The following is a 23,270-nucleotide window of genomic DNA, read 5'->3' on the forward strand; positions in this document are numbered from 1 at the left end:
CCCTATACCCAGGTAGGGTATTTTATTATTTAAAAGAACCATGTGTTGAAAAAATACTTTAAGTGATTCCCCGCCTTAGATTAAATTCCATGAATTTAATATGAATGCTTACAGTCTGTGTGCATCCTATTCATTTTAAGTATCCTTGAGATATCCTTCAGCCACGGGGAGCACTGCCCTTTCAGCCAGACAGTGTAAGGATCTTATCTTGCTAAGGATCATTTACCCAAAATGACATAAGTATACATTTCTAGGCAAAGGGAGTTGACTTCTTAATGAGAGGCACTGAGCGATTTCAAGGAAATAGCTCTCAATGCTAAGGCAGAGCCCACAAGGTGGGAGTCAGCATTTGAGGTTTGGGAATCTTAATGGGATCATCATTTCTGATTTGAGTCCCACCAAGTGTCCTGGGGGTTTTGCCTCCAGCAGCTGGATCAGCTGTTCCTGTCATATACAATGGCCCAAGGATGCCAGGTCACTCAGGCAGAATGGGCTTGGGAAGCTGCTCTCTGTTTCCTAGTATCTGAGTGCTGAAAGCATGGGGGATTCTGTACAGTATAGGTCCATGAAGGGCCAGCTGGCCTTGCCAAATATTAGCGAGCAGGCTGGCTTCTGTTCAGTCTCATGCTCCCGTATGCTGATCTCAGAAGAGTCTGATCTAGACTCCTAAGACCATTAACCGCTAGACTTCCCTCTGCCCTGCATCACCTCTTCTTGTCATATGAGTAGAAATGCTGGAAGAATTTTTAAAAGTACAACTGACACTAGCAAAGGGCTGCTTGACTGAATCAACCAACCAAAAAATTCTCATGAAAGAAGGTGAATACTAACTTGAATACCAAAAACCTGGGGAATATACTCTCTGGGTGGGGGGAACCCCAGTTTGAAGAGTTTGTAGATTGCCTTGGTATAATTACATGTATCATTGTTCAAGCTACCAAGCATGAGGTCAATGCATGGGGAAGTTGAGGAGAGATAGGTATAGTCAGCTATACCAGATTTTAATCGAGAACCTCTCTTGTGCCAGTCACTCAACATACCTGGCCTGGCTTTAGGTGGGCAACGACTCTAAGAGGCAGGGGCTATTACTGACCAAGGCTGAAGAGGGATTAGTCCCTTGCTTATATGGTGGAGACAGAATCCAAGTGTCTAGTTCTCAAAGCTCATATTCTTAACTGTGGTGCTCCTGTCTCCAGACCGATGGTATGGAGAGGCAGTTGGTGTCAGATAGAGTCATCCTAAGGAGAAGCTCTGCCCCCGTGGTAGAAACCAAGTGACTTAAATGCCCAGGATCCTTTTAAGTCCTATAATTATTTTCTTCAATCCTAGCATAGTAAATGTTTCCCCATGTTCTTCCACTTCCAAGACCATGCATTCTTGAAATGGACCCTAATCTGTGCCCCAGGGACAGAAAACCAGCCACCACCCATGGCATGTTAGCCACTTGAGAGCCAGCACACAGTGGAGTTCCTTGGGGGACAAAGCCATGCTCATGGCAAACCTCCAGTGTTCCATCTTCTGCCAGAAACAGAGACGTCAGAGACACTATGAATCTACATCAAGAGAAGCATGGGGTGCTTTTGAGGAATGTCCCATTAGCTGTGTCATAGACAAATGCTCATAATTATCATGTGTCCATGACCCTCCCCCTCCAGGGGTACATCCCAGTTTCAGAAATGAAATACTAGTAGTTTTGGGGTACATGAATAGTTCAAAATGTGAACAAATAGATGCCATTTTATTTTATTTCTACAGATGCACCTGTGGCATATGGAAGTTCCTGGGCTAGGGGTCAGATCAGAGCTGCATCTGCCAGCCAACACTACAACCACAGCAACACCAGGTCTAAGTCTCATCTGGGAGCTATGCTGCACTTTGCAGCAACACCAGATCCTTAAACCACTGAGCAAGGCCAGGGATCAGACCCGCATCCTCATGAACATGATATTGGGTTCTTAACCCACTGAGCCACAACAGGAACTCCAGGTGTCTTTTTAAATCTCACCCTTTCCCCAAGAATTCCTATTTAGGTGGGAAATCAAGAATTAAGACTTGAATTAACTCTCAAGAGCTCACTTTCAAGGAAAGTTGGTTTGGAGCTGGACTCCCAGCCAGGGAGACTCTCCTCTTGCTTCCAGATGATGCCTTTCAGGGCCTGGAAGGGTTCACGTCTTCTCCCAAAGATAATGCAAGTGAGACTCTGCTCATTTTATGAATCCCCTTGAGCCCAGCATCTATGCTCAGTGAGCTGTTCCAAGTATCTCATTTCTGCTTTCGCTGAACCCACTCTGAAGGGTCAACATCCATCTCACACCTAGTGACAGAAATTTGGGGGACTTGCTAATGTAGTTGTTGGCAACATTTTTCACCCTGGTCTTGTTAATGACCTTGGATATGACTGACTTGCCACCACAGAAAACCTAACCTAGTGCCCAAAACATTTTTCCAGTCCATAATGCCAGTATTTTTAATAGCACATCTATCAAATGCACTTGTTTCATTCTGCTCTTTTTGTAATAAATGGGAAAAGAAAAAATGAGTCGCCGTAATTCTGAAGTGTGGTTATAGAAATCCTGGCACAGGTAACAGCTGTTAAGAGAGTGAGACTTGGCACAAGCCTCATTATAGTTTGGCCTTAAAGAATAGCCCGAGTGAAGGGGATGTAAAACAGAATTTTAGATGAAATTCTAAAGGCTCCACTATACTTCAGTGACATAAGAGAAATCAGGAAAGACAAATGCCCTTTTCTCATGGAACTTACATTCTCAGGGTAGGGGGAGGTCGAGGAGGGAAACATATAGAAATAACCAAGGGGACAAGAGAATTTCAGATACATCAGGTGATGTGTTTGAGAGAGACTGTCCTTGCAAGGACCCTTCAGATAAAATAGGGAAGGCCTTTCTGGGGTGCTGAATTTGATTTGGGATTAAAAGATGGGAAGGAGGTAGGCATATGAATATGTGTGTCAGGGAAAAGGAAGAGTAGCAGGTGGAAAGGTCCTGAGGCAGGAGCCAGCCTAGAAACAATTGAAGAGAGCCAGTGTATCGGAAGCCAAAGAGCAAGTGGAAGGAGATCCCCTTGTGGCTCATTGGTAATGAACACGACTAGTATCTATGAAGATGTGGGTTCAATCCCAGGCCTTACTCAGTGGGTTAAGGATCCAGTGTTTCTGTGAGCTGTGGTGTATGTCACAGACAGGGCTTAGATCTGGTATTGCTGTAGCTGTGGTGTAGGCTGGCAGCTGTAGCTCCTATTTGGCCCCTAGACTGGGAACCTCCATATGCTGCATGTGCGGCCCTAAAAAAACACCAAAAAAAAAAAAAAAAAAAAAAAAAGAAAGAAAAAAGAAAAAAAAACTTATCAAAGAAAGAGCAAGTGGGAGCTGAGGCTAGTGTGGTAGGTGGAGCTTAGGTGATATGTTGTCCTAGGCCATAGAATTGGATTTGGATCTTACGCTAAGAGCAGTTGTTTTTAAATAGGACCCCACATGATCTGGCTTATGTTCAAAAGACAACTCTGGCTGCTACATGGAGGATAGATTGTAGGGAGGTTAGAAAGCTAGAAGTTAGAATTGAGAAGGTTGTCGTAGTAATCCAGGTAAGAGATGCTGCTGGCTTGCACTAGGTTATGATTGCAAAGAATAAGCATGATAGATGAATATGGGATATATTTAATATAAGCTAATAGAACTTATTATCATAGAATTATTTTACTGGAAAAGTAATGAAAGAGAAATATTATTCTTGGGTTAATAAGTCATACCATCCCCTGAGGTATGGAATACTATAGAGAGAATAGGTTTGCAGACATCAAGAGCATTGTTTTGGCTGTATTGTTGGAACTGCCTAATGGGATTATTTACATAAGTTTGAAATGTCTGATGGGAGCTGAGTAAAGGGAACCACTAGGGCTTGGAGGAGTGGTACACAGTTAAATCCCAGGCTTAAAGGATTAGCGGTAGTAACAGGACCTAGGAGAATAGAGGGGCTGTGAGGAGAAAGCCAACCGATAGAAGCAGTGACCTGAGATGGAGGGAGACAATCAGCCCTTGAGAACTACTGGTAGCCTAGGAAATAAATGCCCTGGGCTCCCCAGTGGCTGAATCTAATAGGAACCCAGAGAGGGAGGGTGGTTAGGGGTTCATTGGTACAGTCCATAGAGACCAGTCTCCCAGAACACAGGGGGATGGGGATGAAGAATGGAAAGTTCTGGAGGGGCAAGCAGAAGACATCCATCCAAAAGCAAGACAAGATGCCACATGGGCAATTGAAGTCACAAGTGCTGAAAGTAGAGAGACTAGAACTGGAGATATAAATCAATGCCGAACAAAGTATCTGATAGCCAAATGGGATGAATTCAGAGATAGTTTTCCTAAAACTGTCTTCAGAATTTGAATTATTAGCCTCCTTGGATAGACAGGAGTAGGGGGGAGCATTGAGAAAAGTGGGAAGTGGGATCATTATTTGGGGGCATATAGATGTTGTTTAGAATCTGGATCACTGAAGAAATCTACTAAATGGGATAATTTCAAGCCTCACCCCCATTCTCCTGAAAAGAGATGACTTTGCAAGTGATGTAGCCCTAGTTTGAGGGCTAAGATGAAATTATACAATGACAATTGTCAATTAATCCATAAAGTTTTAAATCAAACTCTTCTAGAGAAAAAAAATAATAATGATAATTTAGGAAGTTCCCATCATGGCTCAGCAGATTAGGGACCCAACATAGTCTCCATGAGGTTGCGGGTTCAATTCCTGGCCAGGCCTAGTGGGTTAAGGATCCAACATTGCTGCAAGCTGTGGTGTAGGCCACAGACATGGCTCAGATCCAGTGTTGCTGTGGCTGTGGCATAGCCCTCAGCTGTAGCTCTTATTTGACCCCTAGCCTAGGAACTTCCATATGCCATAGGCACAGCCATAAAAAGAAAAGAAGAAGAACTATTTGGGATTGCTTGATGGAGAACTTTTTAAATTTTGAAAAAGCATTGAAGATTTCACATTTGTGTGACTCATTAATGCTGGCAACAACAACAAAATGTTTATGCTTAAGTTCTGAATGTGAGACTATGCTCATTGGAGAAGCATCGGTCCTTGCAAAAATTTATCTCAGCCATAATGACAGATGAAGCCACAGTTAAGCGTCACTGTTGTATTGGTCTGCTGAGAAACCATCAGCATAATTTTGAACCCCTACTGTTAAATATTTAAATATGTTAAATCTTTGTACTTCCAGAGGGGTTAGAGCCAAAAGACCACTCTCCACCCCACAAGAAGAGCAAAGCAAAGAAGCCAGAAGGCTCCAAAGACTCTAGTGAGGGTAAGTCCAGTTCCTACTTTCTTTAGAAAGTGGCTGTGAAAAGAAACTTCTGTTTAATTTTTAAAGTATGTGTATGCTCTCATGTTCAGATATTTCTCAGGGTTCAAGCATCACCTGGCACTGCTTTATTCTTTCTTAAAATGTTTACTCTCTTCTGAATGTGAGAATGAAATATCAGATCCAGGTTTAGTTTGCTAAGGTAAAAACCAAATGTAAAAAAATCATTTTCTGAGTGTGATGTATTTTCCATTCCTGCAAATGAAAAGTTGAAGCTGCAGGTAGTGCTTACCAAGCTGGGTGCCCTGAAATCGCATAGTGAAAGTCCAGCTCTATATGTGATGTGTTGCCTGATAGCTGTTGTTTCATTGGGATCATTTGTTCTTCTCATTGAACACATTCTGAGTCCAGAAGTGAACCTCAGGAATGGGTTCCCTTTTTCAGAAGCCAATGTATCTTTGCATTGATGCATTGAATGAGCATGCCCAACTGGGCTCAGTTTTATGGAGAAATGACATGTTCCTCTCTGACTTACAATACTAGTACACCTGCAAGATAAGCAGATTTTTCATTCGAAATGGTATTTTTAGGTATTTTGAAAAGTGAGCCTCTAACTTAAGAGCATGTTCTAATATTGGAACATCTGTATACCTTCTACTGTCTTGCTCGGAGCCCCGCATCATCTGCTACAGGATGGAGAGTACAGTACATGTGTCAGCTTGGGTCTTTGGGAAAGAAGATGATAAGATGAATTAGAATCGTAGGACATTATTTGGTGAAACCTGTGAAGGATGAAGGTAGGGAGCAGTAGGAGGTGAAGGAATGAAGAGAGGGAGGCAGAGGATCTGGGATGAGTCTCAATCTGCTGTGCAGTCTGAAAGAGTTGGGGAGGCCCAGAGCAAGGACTGGACATTATAAGACTTGTGCTTTGGGTGCAATGGCTGAGCTTCAGGATCCCCTTCCCCTGCTGGCTCGTGGTTCCGAGCAGCTTGGGGAGAAAGTGGCATAACAGAATACTGCCACAAATCCCCAAAGTGTAGCTACTGGATGCTGTCAACCAACCCGAGTCCCAACACAGGGTTCTCTCTCAAAACAGCTCTTGAGCAGCTCCCCTCCATATCTACATGGCATCTGTGTTTCAGGTTCTACATGGTAAGTCTTGACACTGTCTTTGCCCTTGCCTGGGTTCAGAATCAGTTGAGAAGGCAAAACTGTAAGAAAATTGAAATCTAAAACATTAGCTTCATTGCTCATGAGACTGGACCAGAGCATCTGGTTCTGCTGCCCCAGTTGGGCTCCCTAATGCTGTGTTTCCTTACTAGCCATACTGCTGTCCTTGGTACCCTCTCTAGCAAGTGCCACTGTCCTTGGTACCCTCAGCTGCCTGGGCAGAGGCTGCCCTGGTGATCTTATGTTATTATGTGGGGAAGGATAAATCAGACATGTCATCGCTAGGCAGGTGGATCTGAGAGAGACTCAGCATGGGGCTGTTTCTTTCCCAGGTCGCCATAGATGAGGGGATGTAGAGACAGGCATGGCAGTAAATGTCCTCTGCCCTCTGGGTGAAGAGCAAAGAAGGAACATTTCCAACTAACAGTGAATAGTAGAAATAATATGTATTTGGAGTTCCTGCTGTGGCTCAGTGGGGTAAGAACCTGACATAGTGTCCATAAGGAGGCGAATTCAATCCCTGGCCTTGCTCAGTGGGTTAAGTATCCGATGTTGCCACAAGCTTCAGTGTAGGTCACAGATGCATCTTGGATCTGGTGTTGCTGTGGCTGTGGCATAGGCCTGCAGCTCCAGCTCCTCTCATTGGACCTCTAGCCCAGCAACTTCCATATGCCACAGGTGAGGCTATAAAAAGAAAAAAGAAAGAAACAATATGTGTGAAGTGCCTGGCACAGGTCAGCTATTATAAGTACTATCATAGAACGATGACAGAGTGCCCGTTGTTCTAATTCACTGAAATGTGCTTGAATGTTCAGAGTCATTCAGAGAAGAACACTCAGAACTGTGGAGAAGGCCAGCAACTCTGCCTGGCCCAGGGTGGTAAGCTTTGTTAGTATCTGATAGGGACAGTAGCCAGGGTTCCATTTCCTACTAGAATTAGGTTATTTCCTGGACAATCTCTTAAAACCATGATTGAGAAATGGATTAGGGGCACAACAATTGCCTTTTCCCTGGATAAGCTCCACCTCACTGAGGTGTTCCCATCACGTGCATGACCCACGTAAAAGGCTGTTTTCCAGAGGCAGAGTCTGCTGCCATTTCCAAGTATCGCCTGGAGAAGAGAGTTATTTGATCATAAACTGTAGCAGTTCCATCACCTTAAGGAACAAAGGAATTCTTTCGAGTTTTTCCTTCAAAAGTGTGAAAACTTCTTTTCTTCTTCGATAATTTCCTTTGTTTAGGAACATCATTGCATAATCCTAATATGACTAAATAGTATGGCTTCACCTCACCCAAATATGTCATCTCAGAGTCTGCTCTGAGTCACAAAAACACCATTACTGGGCTTGTTACCAGGGCCATTTGGTCTATGGCATTATGGTGACATGGGAATGTTAGTCACTCTACAGAAACATGGGAATCGTGCATTTGTTTCTAAGATGCCTTCAAAGATTTTTTTTTTTTTAAGTGAAAATTGCTGGGATAGGAGTGAAAAAGGAGCAGAATCTGGCATGCCAGTGGTAGATGGTTCCATGATGGGATACTCAATACTTACCAGTATTTTTCTTTTGACAAAATAAACTAGCTTCTGAATTCAGGTGTTATGTTGTTGCATACGTCTCACTTCCTCTCATAATCCAAAGAGTCCCAACCAGTCTTTCCTGCTGGATATGCAAACGGACTAGTGTCCCACTGGGTAGAAAGGGGTATGTGGGTTGTGACCCTTCTCTGCAGTCTTCCCACTTTAGAGTTATCAATCCTTTGCCAACCGGGCCATCTCTCTAATATATTTTTGTTAGTGAGAGAAGCTTCTGGTATTTTTATTTAGAGAACACTCTGCTTAATTCCCCATCACTTGGCCTCATCTAATTTCTCTCCTACCTTTGGGTTCCCTCCCCTGCTTCCAACCCTTATAGGTACAACTGATGACTCAGTTCACCCTATAATATACATTTTCAGGTCATGGAGGGTGGAGTTGAGACACAAATTCATGTGGATTTTCCAACTTATATAACCATAACAGCTGCATTTTGATCTAGAAGAATGTTGAGAGCATATGGTCAAATTTTCTCATTCTGCAAAAGTGTTTTTAAAATAAACTGCAAGAGGTTCTTTAACTTGCCCAAGTCCATGCAGTTTGTTAATGTCAGAATCTCTTTTTTCTTTTCTGGAAACAACACAGTTTCTCTAATCTTTTCCCCCTTCTCTCTTCTGAAAATTAAAACTAGTTTTGTTGACAGAGGAAATGTTTCCATCATTACAGTTTTGACTGAAAGCATTATTATGTTAGTAAATATTTAAGTAAAGTGCTGAACATAAGATTTAAAAGATCAAAGAAAGTCAAAGCTGTAAGGATGGAAACATTTCCTCCATCAATGGGTGGAATGAATTGGGAATTTGGGGTTAATAGATGCAAACTGTAGCCTTTGGAGTGGGTGGGCAGTGAGATTCTGCTGTATAGCACTGGGAACTATGTCTAATCACTTATGATGGAGTATGATAATGTGAGAAAAAAGAATGTATACATGTATGAGTAACTGGGTTACCTTGCTGTATAGTAGAAAATTGAAAGAACACTGTAAACCAGCTATAATGGAAAACATAAAAATTATTATAAATGAAAAAGAGAAATTTCTAAAATGATTTTCCGCGATTTTGGGATATAAAGTTTTTAAAATTTTATTAAAGTTGATTTACAATGTTGTATTAGTTTCAGGTGCATAGCAAAGTGAATCAGTTATATATATGCATATATCCATTCTTTTTTCCTGTATAGGTTATTAAAGAGTGTTGAGTAGATTTCCCTGTGCTGTACAGTAGGCCCTTGTTAATTATCTATTTATATACAGGAGTGTGTATATGTAAATCCCAATTTATCCCTCCCCACCTGCAGTTCCCCTATGGTAACCATAAGTTTGATTTTGAAGTCCATGAGTTTGTTTCTGTTTTATAAATAAGTTCTTTTGTATTATTTTTATTAGATTTCTCTTATAAGTTCTATCATATGGTATTTGTCTTTCTCTTTCTGACTTCACTTAGTATGATAATTCTAGGTCCATCCGAGTTGCTGCAAATGGCATTATTTCATTCTTTGTTGGCTGAGTAATATTCCATTGTGTTTAGAGGTTTATATTCATTATTTTGATTGAAATTTCATGCACTAAGTATGCTTTGATTTGACCCACTGCAATGCAGCGCCAATAATAAAATGATAAGCAATTTCAGACCACTAATTGTTTGTCTGGCATCTGATACAAATGGCAATGCAATCCATAAACTAGCAAATCATAGGCATAATTGTCTGAAAAAAAAAAGCTTAGTTAATAACCATGCCAACAATCCCAACTCCCAATAGCTTAGACCAGTTTTATTTCTTATAAAACATTTAATTGAAAGAATATCATGACAAAAACTTAGCACATTTAATAAAACATGATTTTCCCAAACTCTTGCCTCTGTCCTTCACAGGTAGATCCTCTTAAAGTTCCATTAGTGAAAGTCTTTCAGACTTTGAAAAGATGTGAGTTTGCTTCTTTTAAAAAGGCAGTTTTGCTGCATAAATATTCAAGGTTGATGATCATTTTCTCTCAACATTTTCAAGATACTTTCCCACAGTCCTGTCAATTCTGTGGTTGTTACATAATCTCTCAGCCTAATTTGTGTATCTTTTTAGGTTATCTGGGTTTTCTTTCTGCTGTCTTAATGTGTTCTTTGTCTTTACTGTCCCTCAGTTTCACTGTGATGTCGCTCCGTATGGGTTTCTCTTTCCCCTTCTTGGGATCTGCTGTGCTTCTTGGATATGCAAGTGGGCATCTCTCATTAGTTCTGAAAAATGTTTGCCTATTACCTAATATTTGCCTAACCCACAAAGGTTAGTTTTCTGCTACCTTCTAGGCTTTCTCTCTCTGTCCTCATGACTCTTAGCCTACACGACTTTTTTTTTTTTCCCCCTGTGGTACCGTCTCACTTTGATGCTTTCTTGTTATTTTTTTTTCCAAGCTTGTCATTCAATTTGCTAATTTCTGTGCAACTTTATTTAATCTGATGTTTAACTCTCTACTGAGATTCTCACTTCAGTTTTCCTTTTTTTAAGATTTTTTTGGTTCTTTTTCAAATATCCCTGGTCATTCTTTACTTAATTAACCCATAAAATACCTTTTTAAAATAATTCATATCTAAAATTTAAATATCTCCACTCTGTATGTCAAATTCTGAAGTTTATTTTTTCGGCAGACTAATGTTTGTGGTTATTTCCTTGTATATTTTGTCTTTTTTATTGTCATATTTGTTGGATTTTCATTTGTGGGAATTTTTTGAAGTTGGATTAAAAGGTCATTTATATTTTGTTTTCTGAAATACTTGGAATACTGTCAATTCAGGAATATCATAAAGTTTTATTTTTAGTTTTGTTTGCTGTTTGTCCTTAAGCCCATGTTGGTGCATATATAAAATCAGGAAAGACCTTTTTTTTTTTTTTCCTCTGACCAATGAATGCTAAAACTGAGTCGGGCAAATTTCTCACTATTTTTAGAATCAAAGCATTGCCCCTCTCACTCAAACCCAGGTTATTGTGAGAATTTCTCCATAATTATTCTTGTATCTGTATCACCAACATCACCTGGGAACTTGTTAGACCTACAAATTCTAGGCCAGCCCTACTGAATCAGAACTCTGAGGTAGGACCCAGTAATCTATGTTTTTAAAAGCCCTCTTGGCATTTGGACATATGCTCAAGTCTGAGAAACTCTCTTCTAGGGTCTAGACCATCCGAGATTGGCACATACCTATAAACAAACAATAATTTCAGTGCTTGCTTACAATTTTGATTCCTTGTCATCCATCATTGTTGGCTTCTTAGACATTCATTATAAAAGCACTAGCTCAGCCATGTATTCAAGAATCAGATGGATAAGCAGGGTGATAAATAGATTAGATGATGATGATAATGGATGGATAGATAAATAGAAAGATAGGAAGAATACATAAATGGTAGATAATATTACCCATAAAATATATATATATATATGATATGTATATACATACTTATGTATGTGTGTACATAAATATCCTACATATATAATATGTAATTTGGACAGATATATATCAGAGTGACCTCAAAAATTACCTTGGAGGAGTGGAGAAGGCACAGGCAGAGTAGACTTTGGAGAGTTTAATATTCAACTTTCTAAATTTATGTGTAATTGAAATATATATATGGCAAGAATTATTTATATAAATGAAAACATTTTCATTTAAAAAATGAAAGAATCTTTATGCTTCTAAAATTCAGAGCAAGTTGAGAACAATAATTTTCTCCATACATTCATCTCCAAAGCCTTCAGTGGTTTGGGATAATGAATGCTATTTTTCCATCATATTTTTACAGCAAACACTAGCACTTTGACTCTTGCTGTACAATTTCCTCTACATAGAATATTCAACAAGCCTGCATGTGATGTTCATTCTTCAGGCAACTAAGCCCTTGTCCTGCTAAATCAAGCAGCCCTATACCGTGCTTTAAAACATTAATGATCTATTTTGTCAGATGAAATTATATGTGGAAACATTTTGGAAACTAGAAAGCACTATACAAGTTTGAAGGATCTAATGTTGCTATTAGAAGTATTATTATTGTTTTTAACTGAAATACATTTTTTCTGAATAAATGAACCATTGCTGGAATATACTTTGTATGTCCTGAGAGGCAGAATTTTCTCTCTGCCCAATTATTTTCTCTGCATATTAAAGTATCATGTAACATGCTGTTTTGTGAATGGCTGGACAGAAGGGACTTTCAGTCTTTCAGGATGCCATGCAGCAGTTCATGCATTATATTCATAAGCATGATATTTAATTTTTTTGACAAGTGCACTGAAGGGTAAAATCAGGCCGTCATAATTTTGACTTTGCCATCACTCAGACAAGCTTGGTGATTGACCAGCTTTAAAAAAAAAAGAAAAGAAAAGGAAAGGAAAAAAAAATCAAGAATGAGGAAAAGCAGATTTCTCATGAAGAAAAGCTTTGTTTATCCTCTAGACCTTAAAATACCAAGAACTGAAGCAAAATGTACATTTCCATGGTGAAAATCGGAATCCAAGAAAAGCCTGTGTCGCCATCTTGCTTTAATTATGCTCTTAATGTTCTGCTTGGTTCAGGGCCCCTCTGAGCAATCCCACTGCCAGAAATTAGTGCAAGGACCCAAGAGTCTATTTCATTTTCAATCAGACTCCACATTTACCCATTAAACAGAGCTATGGTTATAATTACGGAGTCCTGTTTCACAGTCAACTTTAGGATTTTGAATGGGGCTTAGGGAATGTATTGAGGTATTTCTTACCGTGAGAAAGGCATAACCTACCTGCACAGAAACTATAGGTCCTGTGTGACCCAAACTGACCCTGTTTGTGCCTGTTGTCCTCAGTACATTATCAGCTTCCTACTTGGGCAGTTTTATTAACCTAAAAGTCACCTTCCTCATATTAAATGGAAGGAGAAAACCCACCTTGTGGCACTGTGTGGGAAGATTTAAACAAGATGATTCAAACAAGATTGGCTGTTAGTTCAGACCTGCCACTGAGACATTCTCTATCTAGCCCCCATGGTCACCTGAAGTTTGGTGACTGCTTTTTCTGTAAGATGCTGGGAACAAGGATCTCTCTTTTGAGCCTGGGTATTGTTCCCACTGCCTGTGGTCTTATTCTCCTAGATGAGTGCTTCTCAAACTGTGGCCAGTGGAACCCCATGGTGCTTCCCAGTGACCATTCAGGGGATCCACAAAGTCAAAATGAATTTCACATAGAGCTGTATTCTCTGAAGACTCCCTTCACATGGAATACAGTGTGAATGGTGTCTCCCAGAGTTCTGCAAAGTCGTGGTACAATAGAGATGTCCCATAGCATCTTTCCTCCAACCGCATCCACAGAGCTCTCACCACCCTGATACAGATTTCCTAAGCATTCTTCCCATATACTTTGTTAAACACCTACTATTTGACAATATAGGTACTGTTCTAGGTACTGAAGACACACACATATACAACCTTCTTTCTTAGAGCTTATATTCTAGAGGAGGGAGGGGTGTGTGGCAATTTATAGATTTTTTTAAAAAAATCACAAATGGTGTTATGTACATTTGTCTATTTTTTTTTTTTACAAATACTGTAGACCCAAAACGATATAGATGATATACATAACAAATGATAGCACTGCTCTACTGTGTTAATGTATTCAATAATATTCCCTAAAGAAATTTAACCATTTTCTCTAGTGCCTACAGAGTAATGACCAAAATTACCAATTATTGAAATATCCCTTGGACTGTTGTTTGTAGATCACCGGCATCAGAACCACGTGGGATATTTAGTAAAAACACACATTTCCAGCTTCCATTAGAGACATACTAAATCAGCATCTATAAGATTAGAACTCTGGAAAGTTCAAGAGGAACCCAGATGGCAATTGATAGATTTTTAACACATTAATTGGAATATATAGCAAGTCATTGGTAGCACAGGAAACATTGTTTATCTATTGCTGCCTGCAATTTTATTCCCAAAACATAGCAACTTAAAATCACAATAGCATTTAGTATCTCAGACTTGCTACAGTTTAGGAATTTGAGAGTCGCTTACCTTGATGGTCCTGGGTCCGAATATTCCCATGGTTGTGTATGACAATCTAGATCATAAAGTCTAGGTCATAAGAGAGTGTGGCTTCTGCTTGACTGTTTGGTGGATCATGTGCCTCTGGGATAGGGCAGGGACCATGTCCTGGGGATGCCCCAGCAGCATTGTGGCGGGATCTACGTGGCAAGGAACTGAGGCTTTCTGCCAACAGCAAGCATCCATCTACATGTTATGGGAGAGGGCCTCCTGGATGGAATCAGCTCCTCCAGCCCCAGGCAAGCCTTCAGATGATTGCAGATCTGGCTGATATCTTAATAACAACTTCATGGGAGACCCCAAGCCATGTGCCATGCAGAAAAACCCAGAAGGAAAGAGGAAATAGGGGACTCCAGGTATGTATAAATTGGTAGTAGTAGGGAGACTTGGGAGAAAGATGGGTTAAGGTTTCAAATATGGTGGATATCACCGATTATTAAGTTGATATTTGAGAAGAAACCTGAAGAACCTAAAAGAGTGAGCTTAGCAGATATCTGGGGAAAGAGTGCTCCAGCAGAGGAAATGTCAAGTCCCAGAGCCCTAAGGGGAGAGATCTGACTTATTCTAAGAAAAGCAAGAAGGTCAATGTGAGTAACTGGAGAAGTCGTGGGGGGCGGGGGTGGGAGGGCTGGCCCAGAGAGGAGTGGCTCTCACACTTGAGTGTGCATCAGAGTTACCTCAGGACATGTTAAAAACCCAATCTCTGATTCAGGGCATCTGAGGTGCCCAAGAATTTGCATTTCTAGCAATTTCCCAGGTGATGCTGGTGCCCTAGGCCAGGACTCCACTTTGATAATCACTGCCTGAGGCACTGTGGATCATTGTAAGGATGTTGGCTTTTCCTCTGAGTGAAGTGAGAATAGATTTTGTTAATTTTTCTTTTTAGGGCCATACCTGCGGCATATGGAAGTTCCCAGGCTAGGGGTTGAATTGGAGCTGCAGCTGCCAGCCTATACCACAGCCATAACAATACGAGATATGAGCTCCGCCACAGCTCATGACATCGCCAGATTCTTGACCCACTAGCGAGGCCAAGGATTGAACCTGCATCCTCATGGATGCTAGTCGGGTTCATAACCTGCTGAGCGACAATGGCAACTCCTATTTTATTTGATTTACAGTGTTGCAGTGAGTGTAGTTGCTTTACAGTGTTATGTCAATTTCTGCTGTATAGCATTGAGACCCAGTCATATACTCATACTTTTACTCATACTGTCTTCCATCATGTTCTATCCCAAGAGACTGGATGTAGTTCCCTGTGCCATACAGTAAGACCTCATTGTTTATCCATTATAAATTGTTTGCATCTACTAACCCCAAGCTCCCCATCCATCCCACTCCTTCCCCCTCCCCCTTGGCAGCCCTAAGTCTGTTCTCTATATCTGTGAATCTGTCTCTGTTTCATAGATAGATTCATCTGTGCCATAGTTTAGATTCCACATATAAGTGATAGCATATTTACTCAGCAAAGGGATATGATATTACCTTTTTAAAGTAATTGTCTGATTGTCTTGTTGATAATGGACAGTAGGGGATGAAGGGCAGAAACAGGGAAAATTGACTGGAGTGAGAGTTACTGGTGGCTTGTTCCAGGTAGCAGTGAAGGGCTAGAGAGAGACTTGCTCTGATTCTAGACATATTTGAAAGGTAAAAGCAACAGAATTCACTGACTTTGGATGTGGGATCTGAGAGAAAGAGGGAAGTTGGGGATATGTCTTCTTATTTTATCTACAACTACTGAATCTAGAACAGAAGTCACAACATGCTTTATACTTAATTCAATCTTCCCATCCCTGACCTCTGTCATGTCTGTCCAGGTAGTTTTTGTTCACCCCACCCTAGGAAAGCCTCGTCAGCCCATCCTGAAGCTAAATATCCAATTAAGCAAAAGCCAAATACTCAGGCCTGAAGAACATTCTTGTAAATAACAACAAAAAGAGAAAACACAAGCAATAGTGAAGAAGAAAACTCACAGAAGATTATGTTAGATGATTTAGATACCATGGCTTCCGGTATGTTCTCTTCCCAGGAGGTGTTTATTTATTAAAGGGCCACACCTGTAGCATATGGAAGTTCTCAGGCTAGGGGTCAAATTGGAGCTGGAGCTACTGGCCTACACCACAGCAACTTGGGATCTAAGCTGTGTCTGTGACCTATGCTACAGCTTGCAGCAACCCAGATCCTTAATCTACCAAGCAAGGCCAGTGATTGAACCTGCATCCTCATGTAATTATTTTGTATATTTTCAATCAACTCTTTCCCAGGTAAATGGATTATCATGGAATTGCTGTCATTTATGATTGCCAAGCCCAGGAGGGAAGAATGGAAGGCAGGAAGGAAGGGAAAAAGGAAAGAAAGAAGAAAAAGAAAGTAGGGAGGGAGGGAAACATAAAAATGGAAAATACAGTTGCCAGCTGGTGGAAGATGCCTTAACTGGGAGTCAGTACACCTGAATTCCATTTTCATCTTAGGCACATGATCAAATCCTTCACCTAGTATCGGGCCCCATCTAGATATCAAATTCTATTATTCTCCATAAGCATCAAATTCATGAAAATTGATACTTTGTGAGCTCTTTCCTTCTTAGCCAGTAAATATTTCCATCCTTAGATGGAAATATCAGAATCGTGGCTTGTAATAGCCAAATGGGTCTCTGAGAAAAGCTAAGGCAACCCTCTCATTTCACAGATGAGGAAATTTTCTTTTCAGTGTCCTCTGAAATTGTCTAGAGGACTCATATGAAAGGTAATCCTAAATTAGCTATGAAAAAAAAAAAAAAAGAAAGAAAAGAGCAGTTTATCAGGGCATATTCAGTGAGCCTTTTAATAATACTTTAAATGTATCTCTAAGTCTTACAGGTGACTGTAATTCAAACCAAATGTGTTTAACTATTTGTCTGTTTTGATTTCCAAAACTGTGGATAAAGAATGCATCATTTGGGTGCATTGATCTTCCTTTTGTTAAATGCTCAGTCCCTGGGTTTATAGAGTTATAACATTAGAGGGATTTTCAGTTCTGGCACCACACCAATAGGATATTGACAGTTTATAATATTAGATACCAATTTTTCAGCAGAGAAAGGTTTGGTTTGGTTTTATCTTTAAGGAGAAGTATTACTCTTTGAACAGTACTGGATTTTCATATTGGGATTTTGCCATTATATTTCAAAATTTCAGTTTTCTGGTGTACCTAAATTGTGCTTTCCTACTGTGCCAGAGAGAGCCTTAAAACTGTCCACCTACACTAGAATCACCTGGACATATGCTGTGCTCCCTTACTGCCTTGCTTGAGCTTGCCTATTCTTTCCTAACCCCTGTCATTCTGGAGCCAACAGAGATAGTCTTAGGAAATGATGTCACCTCCAGGGATCACCCTGCTTGAGGAATGATACACAGAAAACCGGGGTACTCTATCCTCCATAGATAAAAATGCTACAGATCCCTCAAATCATTTCTGTTCTGTAGGCTGAGAATTCACCCCTGGTGTCTGACAATCTTTGCTGCTGGCAGAAAGAAAGTAGATACAGGGTTTGGGAGGAAAGGGGCATAGAGATGGGGAGGCTGGTTCTAGAAACCAGGGTGGAGAGGGGTGATTTTGCTGAGTGCTTGGTGAATAGTTACAGTACACTCTCAAGGGAACTGCTTATTCCCTCATTCTAAAGCTGCCACTTATGGTGAATGCTAAAAATGTGGATTTTTGCACCATTCCCAGCCCGCCACCAAATCAGAACGCTGCACTTCACCCTGATGTAATGCCTCTTTGGAGCACTATTTTCTTAGGTACTTGGTTTTTATTTTGAAAAATCTCATACTTAAAGCAGGTTTGCAAGTATAGTAAAAAGAACCATTTCTTTCCTGAAACACTTGAAAGTTGCAGATCTGGTGCAATCCCCTCCCGCAGTTTCACCGTGTATTTGCTACAGACGTGGCTGGTCATCCTATATGAGCCCAATAAAAAGACTAAAATCAGAAAATGAATATTGACACATTACTACCTTTCATTTTCAGACCCCATTTCAGTGTTGCCTATTTCCTCAATAATGTCCTTTATATTTCATTCTGTTGTCATGTCCCAACTTGCCTGGTTTGGAAGAACTCCACAGCCTTCCTGCATCTTCTCGAACCTTGATGGTTTTGGTGTTTGCAGACCAGCTATGTTGTAGAATATTTCTAATTTGGGTTTGACAATTTTTTTTTTCATGATCATATACAGTTTATGCATCTTTGCAGAGCTGTCACAGAGGCAGTATTGTGTTCTCATGGTATGATTTAGTAACAGGCACCCATGATGTCCATTTGGCCCATTTCCAGTAATATTCACGTTATTTGATGAAAGTGGTGTCTCTAGTGATGCCTCAACTGTACAGCTACCCTTTTCTCCCTTTGTAATTAATGCCTATATTGTGTGGGGAGTCAGGGATAGGTTGAAACTATGTAAATATCCCATTCTTCATCAGTCTTGCTAAGTATTCATTTCTTTATTTGTATCATTATGGACTCATGGTTTTCTCTTCTATTCAATGGGTTATGATCAATTACTATCAAAGACCCCTTAAGGGTAGCTTCAGTGTCCTTTTGCCATGTTCCCATCATCTTTGAGCTTTTCCTTGCTTTCTGGCTTAACCAGATGCTTTATAGTTCCCCTGCCTCAACCCTGGCAGCAACCACTTCTTCACAGAGCTTATCACTCCATTAAGTGGGAAATAGCTTTGAGAAAAAAAAACAGAGCTGGGTGGTAGACATGTGGACCACTTCTTGAGAAACATAATCTAATATGGAGTGAGCAGGTGATCTTGATGGTTACATGTGAGATTACTAGCTGGCAGGATACAGCTGAAACTTCCTCAGCCACTTCCTCCAATTACCAGAAGGGTGTTCCCATAGACCTTCTGTTAAAACTCTGGCCAAGAGAAGAAATTGCCTGACTTTGGTTAAACGGTCCAGAGTATAAATCAGCATGGATAGAGTATTGGCTAATTAGCTAGTAGCTAGTATTTTAAAAAAGCCGGAGGCGATGGCCTACCACGATACTACAAAAGACAATTGTTTCAAGCTAATTATTGATCAACTACCTGAACACCTCTGGTTATACATCAGAATCATCTGGGGCGATTTTTTTTTAAAATGCCTATTCCGGTGTCCCACCCCCAGACCAGTTAAGTACAAATTCTGGGGGTAGAACCTAGGCAACAATGCTTAAGCACCTTGGGTGAACCCACTGGGCAGTCAAGGTTGAGAATCACATCTTGTTTTCTGAGAATTCAGCTCAGTACCACTAATTCCTTCAACCCCATTTCACCTGTATTGAATTGGCACTAGAGGCAGCAACCTGAACACTTCCAGGTACTCAGGGGCCAATTAGCTAACACATTGCTCCCTTATTCTGTGCCAGACATTGTTATAAGCACTTAACATTGATTAACTCATTTAATATTCATACTATTGAGCATGTGCCATAATATCCCCATTTTACAGGAGAGGAAACTGAGGCATAGAGAAGTAAAAACTTTGCAGAATGTCTCATGGCTAGGAATTCTGTAAAGTCAGATCTAGAAATAAGACAATTTGATGCCAGACCCTAGGTTAGTGCTTTAGGTTTTAGAACCTGAAGCACTTTGGATTCTCAAACTTTGGGGTTTTTGGTCTCAGAATCACGTGGGGAGTATAGAAAGAACACTGAGGCCCAGGCTTATTGAAGGAGGATAGGGACTGGGCCATTAGATTTTTACCAAAGTCTCAAGTGGTTCTCCACAGAACAAGGAATCTGCAAAAGAGGAGAAAGGAATGAGACTGAGGAGTTTGGCAGATAGGAAAGAAGCAAAGGCCCAAGTTGCAGGGTAGCTGAAGTTAAGGGCGGATATGGATTGGGGGCTCTATGAGGAAGGACTTTGAAAACAGGCAGTGGAGTTTGAACACTTGATTTACTGAATGCCAGGCAGCCATGCAGGTTTTTTTTTTTTTCACCAACACAGTGACGAAGTGCTCCTTGTATGACCTTAGTATAAAACACAAAGTGATGCTCTCTGTATTAAAGCTACCTCCCAAAACGTAGACATGATGGAATTTTTTACCACAACATTTTTTAAATTTAACAAGTTACAGTGGAGTTCCCTTCATGGCTCAGCAGTTAACAAACCCGACTAGGATCCAAGAGGTTGTGGGTTCAATCCCTGGCCTCGCTTAGAGGGTTAAGGATCCAGCATTGCCATGAGCTGTACAGTAGGTCGCAGACACAGCTTGGATCTGGCATTGCTGTGGCTGTGGTGTAGGCCGACAGCTACAGCTCTGATTGGACCCTAGCCTGGGACCCTCTGTATACCATGGATATGGCCCTAAAAAGACAAAAAAAGAAAAAAGATGCATGCATCCCCATATTCATGGTAGCACTACTTAAAATAGACATGACATTGAAACAAACTAAATGTCCATCGACGGAGGTATAAAGAAGATATGGTACATATTGATAATGGAATATTAGCCATAAAAAAGAATGAGATAATGTCATTTGCAGAAACATGAATGGACCTAGAGGTTATCGTACTAAGTGAAGTCAGACAGTGAAAGACAAATATATGATACCACTTTTAAGTGGAATTTAAAAAAAAAGGATACACACGAACCTATCAGCAAAATAGAAACAGACTCACAGACTTTGAAAACAAACTTATGGTTGCCAAAGCAGAAAGGTTGGAGGGAGGGAGGGACTAGGGGGTTGGGACTGGCATGAGCACACCAAAGTGTATGGAATAATTGGCCAATGGTCACTGCTATATAGCACAGAGTACTCTACCCAGTATTCTGTGATAATCTATGTGCGGAAGGGATCTGGAAGAATGGATGTGTGTACATATATAACTGAACCATTTTGCTATACAGCAGAAATTATCACAAGATTGTAAATCACCCATACTTTAATAAAGCTTTAAAAGTGGGAGGGGAGCACATGTAGGTGTTAAGGATCCAGCATTGTCACTGCTGTGGCACAGATTCAGTCCCTGGCCCTGGAACTACTGTATGCCACAGGTACAGACAAAAAAAGAAAAAAAAAATGTGGAATGAGAGATGTATCATTGCAGCCACTCTGTGAAGACACAATCTGCTTCAATTATACATACTTGCATGTGTAACTTAATGCTTAAGACCTTGTTGAATGAGATTCTGAAGAAAATACTGGTGACTGCTAGTGGAAAACAAGCAGAGATAGGATAAGATATTTTTTTGTCTTTTTAGGGCCATACCTTCGACATACAGAGGTTCCCATGCTAGGGGTTGAATTGGAGCTGTAGTTGCTGGCCTACACAACAACCACAGCAATTCAGGATCTGAGCCTCCTTGTCTTCAACCTACACCACAACTCATGGCAACACTGGATCCTTAACCCACTGAACAAGGCCGGGGATTGAACCTACATCCTCATGGTTACTAGTCAGATTCGTTTCCACTGAGCCATGACAGGAACTCCAAGCATATGCAAGTCTTAATGTCTATTTTATGTAATCATGGGACTTAGGATTCAAGAGTAGGGAGGTGAAGGGAGTTCCTGTCATGGCTCAGTGGTAACTAACCCAACTAGTGTCCATGAGGATGCGTGTTTGATCCCTGGCCTTACTCAGTGGGTTAAGGATCCAGGGTTGCCGTGAGCTGTAGTGTAGGTCGCAGACACGATTTGGATCTGGTATTGCTGTGGCTGTGGCATAGGCCTTCAGCTATAGCTCCGATTTGACCCCTAGCCTGGTAACCTCCATATGCTGCAGGTGCAGCCCTAAAAATGGACAAAAGATAAAAAAAAAAAAAAAAAAAAAAAAAAAGAGTGGGGAGATCAAGAGTGGGGGCCATTGGGGTAAAAACCCTGGATTCTTGTCCATGATAATTGACCTTAGCCAGTTTCTGACTTCTGTCAAGTTAAGGGTTTAATCTATATAATCTTGATGGTCTCTGCCTAAGCTCCTGGTTCTATGAAAGGTTCGAGTTCAGTGACACCATCATCTACTCACCATTTCTGTTTCTGGTTTAAAAATGACTCTCCTACAAAATTTGCTGACTCTAAATTTCTTGCTTTTGCTGAGCAGACAGCCACACTCCGCTGTCTGTGCAGCTCTCCTAAATCAAGTGTAAGCTTCACGTCCTCAATGGCACCAAGTGTTATTTCAAGAGTTATTCTTCCTTTGTGCATGAAAATTTGCATTTTGAATGTGTGCCATCAAAGGAGTAAGAGGAAACTGGGGATTGTACTATAGCCAAATCACGGGAAGTATATATATAGTTTTTTATACGTATAGAAAATTAGCCTTGTTCTTCTCCTCTAAGAGACAGTTTCGATATTAGGTGAGGGCATAAGAGCACCAAATCCAAAGAGTGGGGACATAAAAGAAATGGGAAATTGACTAAAAAACTATCCCAGAACTGTCTTTAGGGAAAGTATCTTCACTTGCAATGAAACACTCAGTAGGCACTTTCTGATGATGATCACAGCAGAGCCCAGCACGGCCCAGACCCTGAAATGGTGAGTGCTGTATATATTATGAGGTTGCACAAACCAGCCCTTGGATTTTTTTTTTTTTTTTTTTTGAGTGCAGAAGTTCCCGGACCAGGGATATCAAACCTGCACCATAGCAGCGACCCAAGCCACTCCAGTGACAGTGACAGATCCTTAACCCATTGTATCACGAGGGAACTCCCATTGGTGTTTCTTAAGTCAGTGATTTTTAAGACTCCCAGAGTGTTGCTTTATGTGAACCACAAGCAACTCACCACATAGTTTGCGCAGACCAAGACTTTCAGATGGAGGGACAGAAAGTCAAATCAAACCCATTTAAGCAAACCTGTATCTGAAAAGCCCAGGCAACACTGGATCAGAGAATTAGTTGTATTTAGAACTGGGTCCCTTTCCTTATCTCTGTGCTCTGCCTCCCTCTGTGTTGCCACCAACTGGCCTCTTGTCAACAACCCCAGAGGGGGTAAAAATGTGCTTCCTTCTCAACCACACCAACAAAGATCTGGAACCGAGCTTCATTGCCTCTGATTGGCTGGCCTTGGGTCCATCGCTATGTCCAGGGACAAACAAAGCTCTAAGCCTAGGTCACATGACGACTCTAGGACCAGAGGGGCTAGGAGGGAAGCAGTCAATT

General features: G+C 40.9%; 1 protein-coding gene across 5 annotated transcripts in view; it reads left to right on the forward strand.

Moving 5' to 3' along the window:
- Window positions 1-23,270, forward strand: part of MACROD2 (MACRO domain containing 2) — a 2,051,742-nt gene that overhangs the window by 1,867,979 nt on the left and 160,493 nt on the right. For all 5 annotated transcript variants that reach the window (XM_021077529.1, XM_021077532.1, XM_021077531.1 and 2 more), the window contains exon 11: window positions 5,233-5,316. In XM_021077529.1, coding sequence (XP_020933188.1) covers window positions 5,233-5,316 — 84 coding nt within the window. The remainder of the gene's footprint in view (window positions 1-5,232; window positions 5,317-23,270) is intronic.

This window comes from Sus scrofa, chromosome 17 (genome assembly GCF_000003025.6).
Source record: "Sus scrofa isolate TJ Tabasco breed Duroc chromosome 17, Sscrofa11.1, whole genome shotgun sequence".
Classification (NCBI taxonomy): Eukaryota; Metazoa; Chordata; class Mammalia; order Artiodactyla; family Suidae; genus Sus; species Sus scrofa.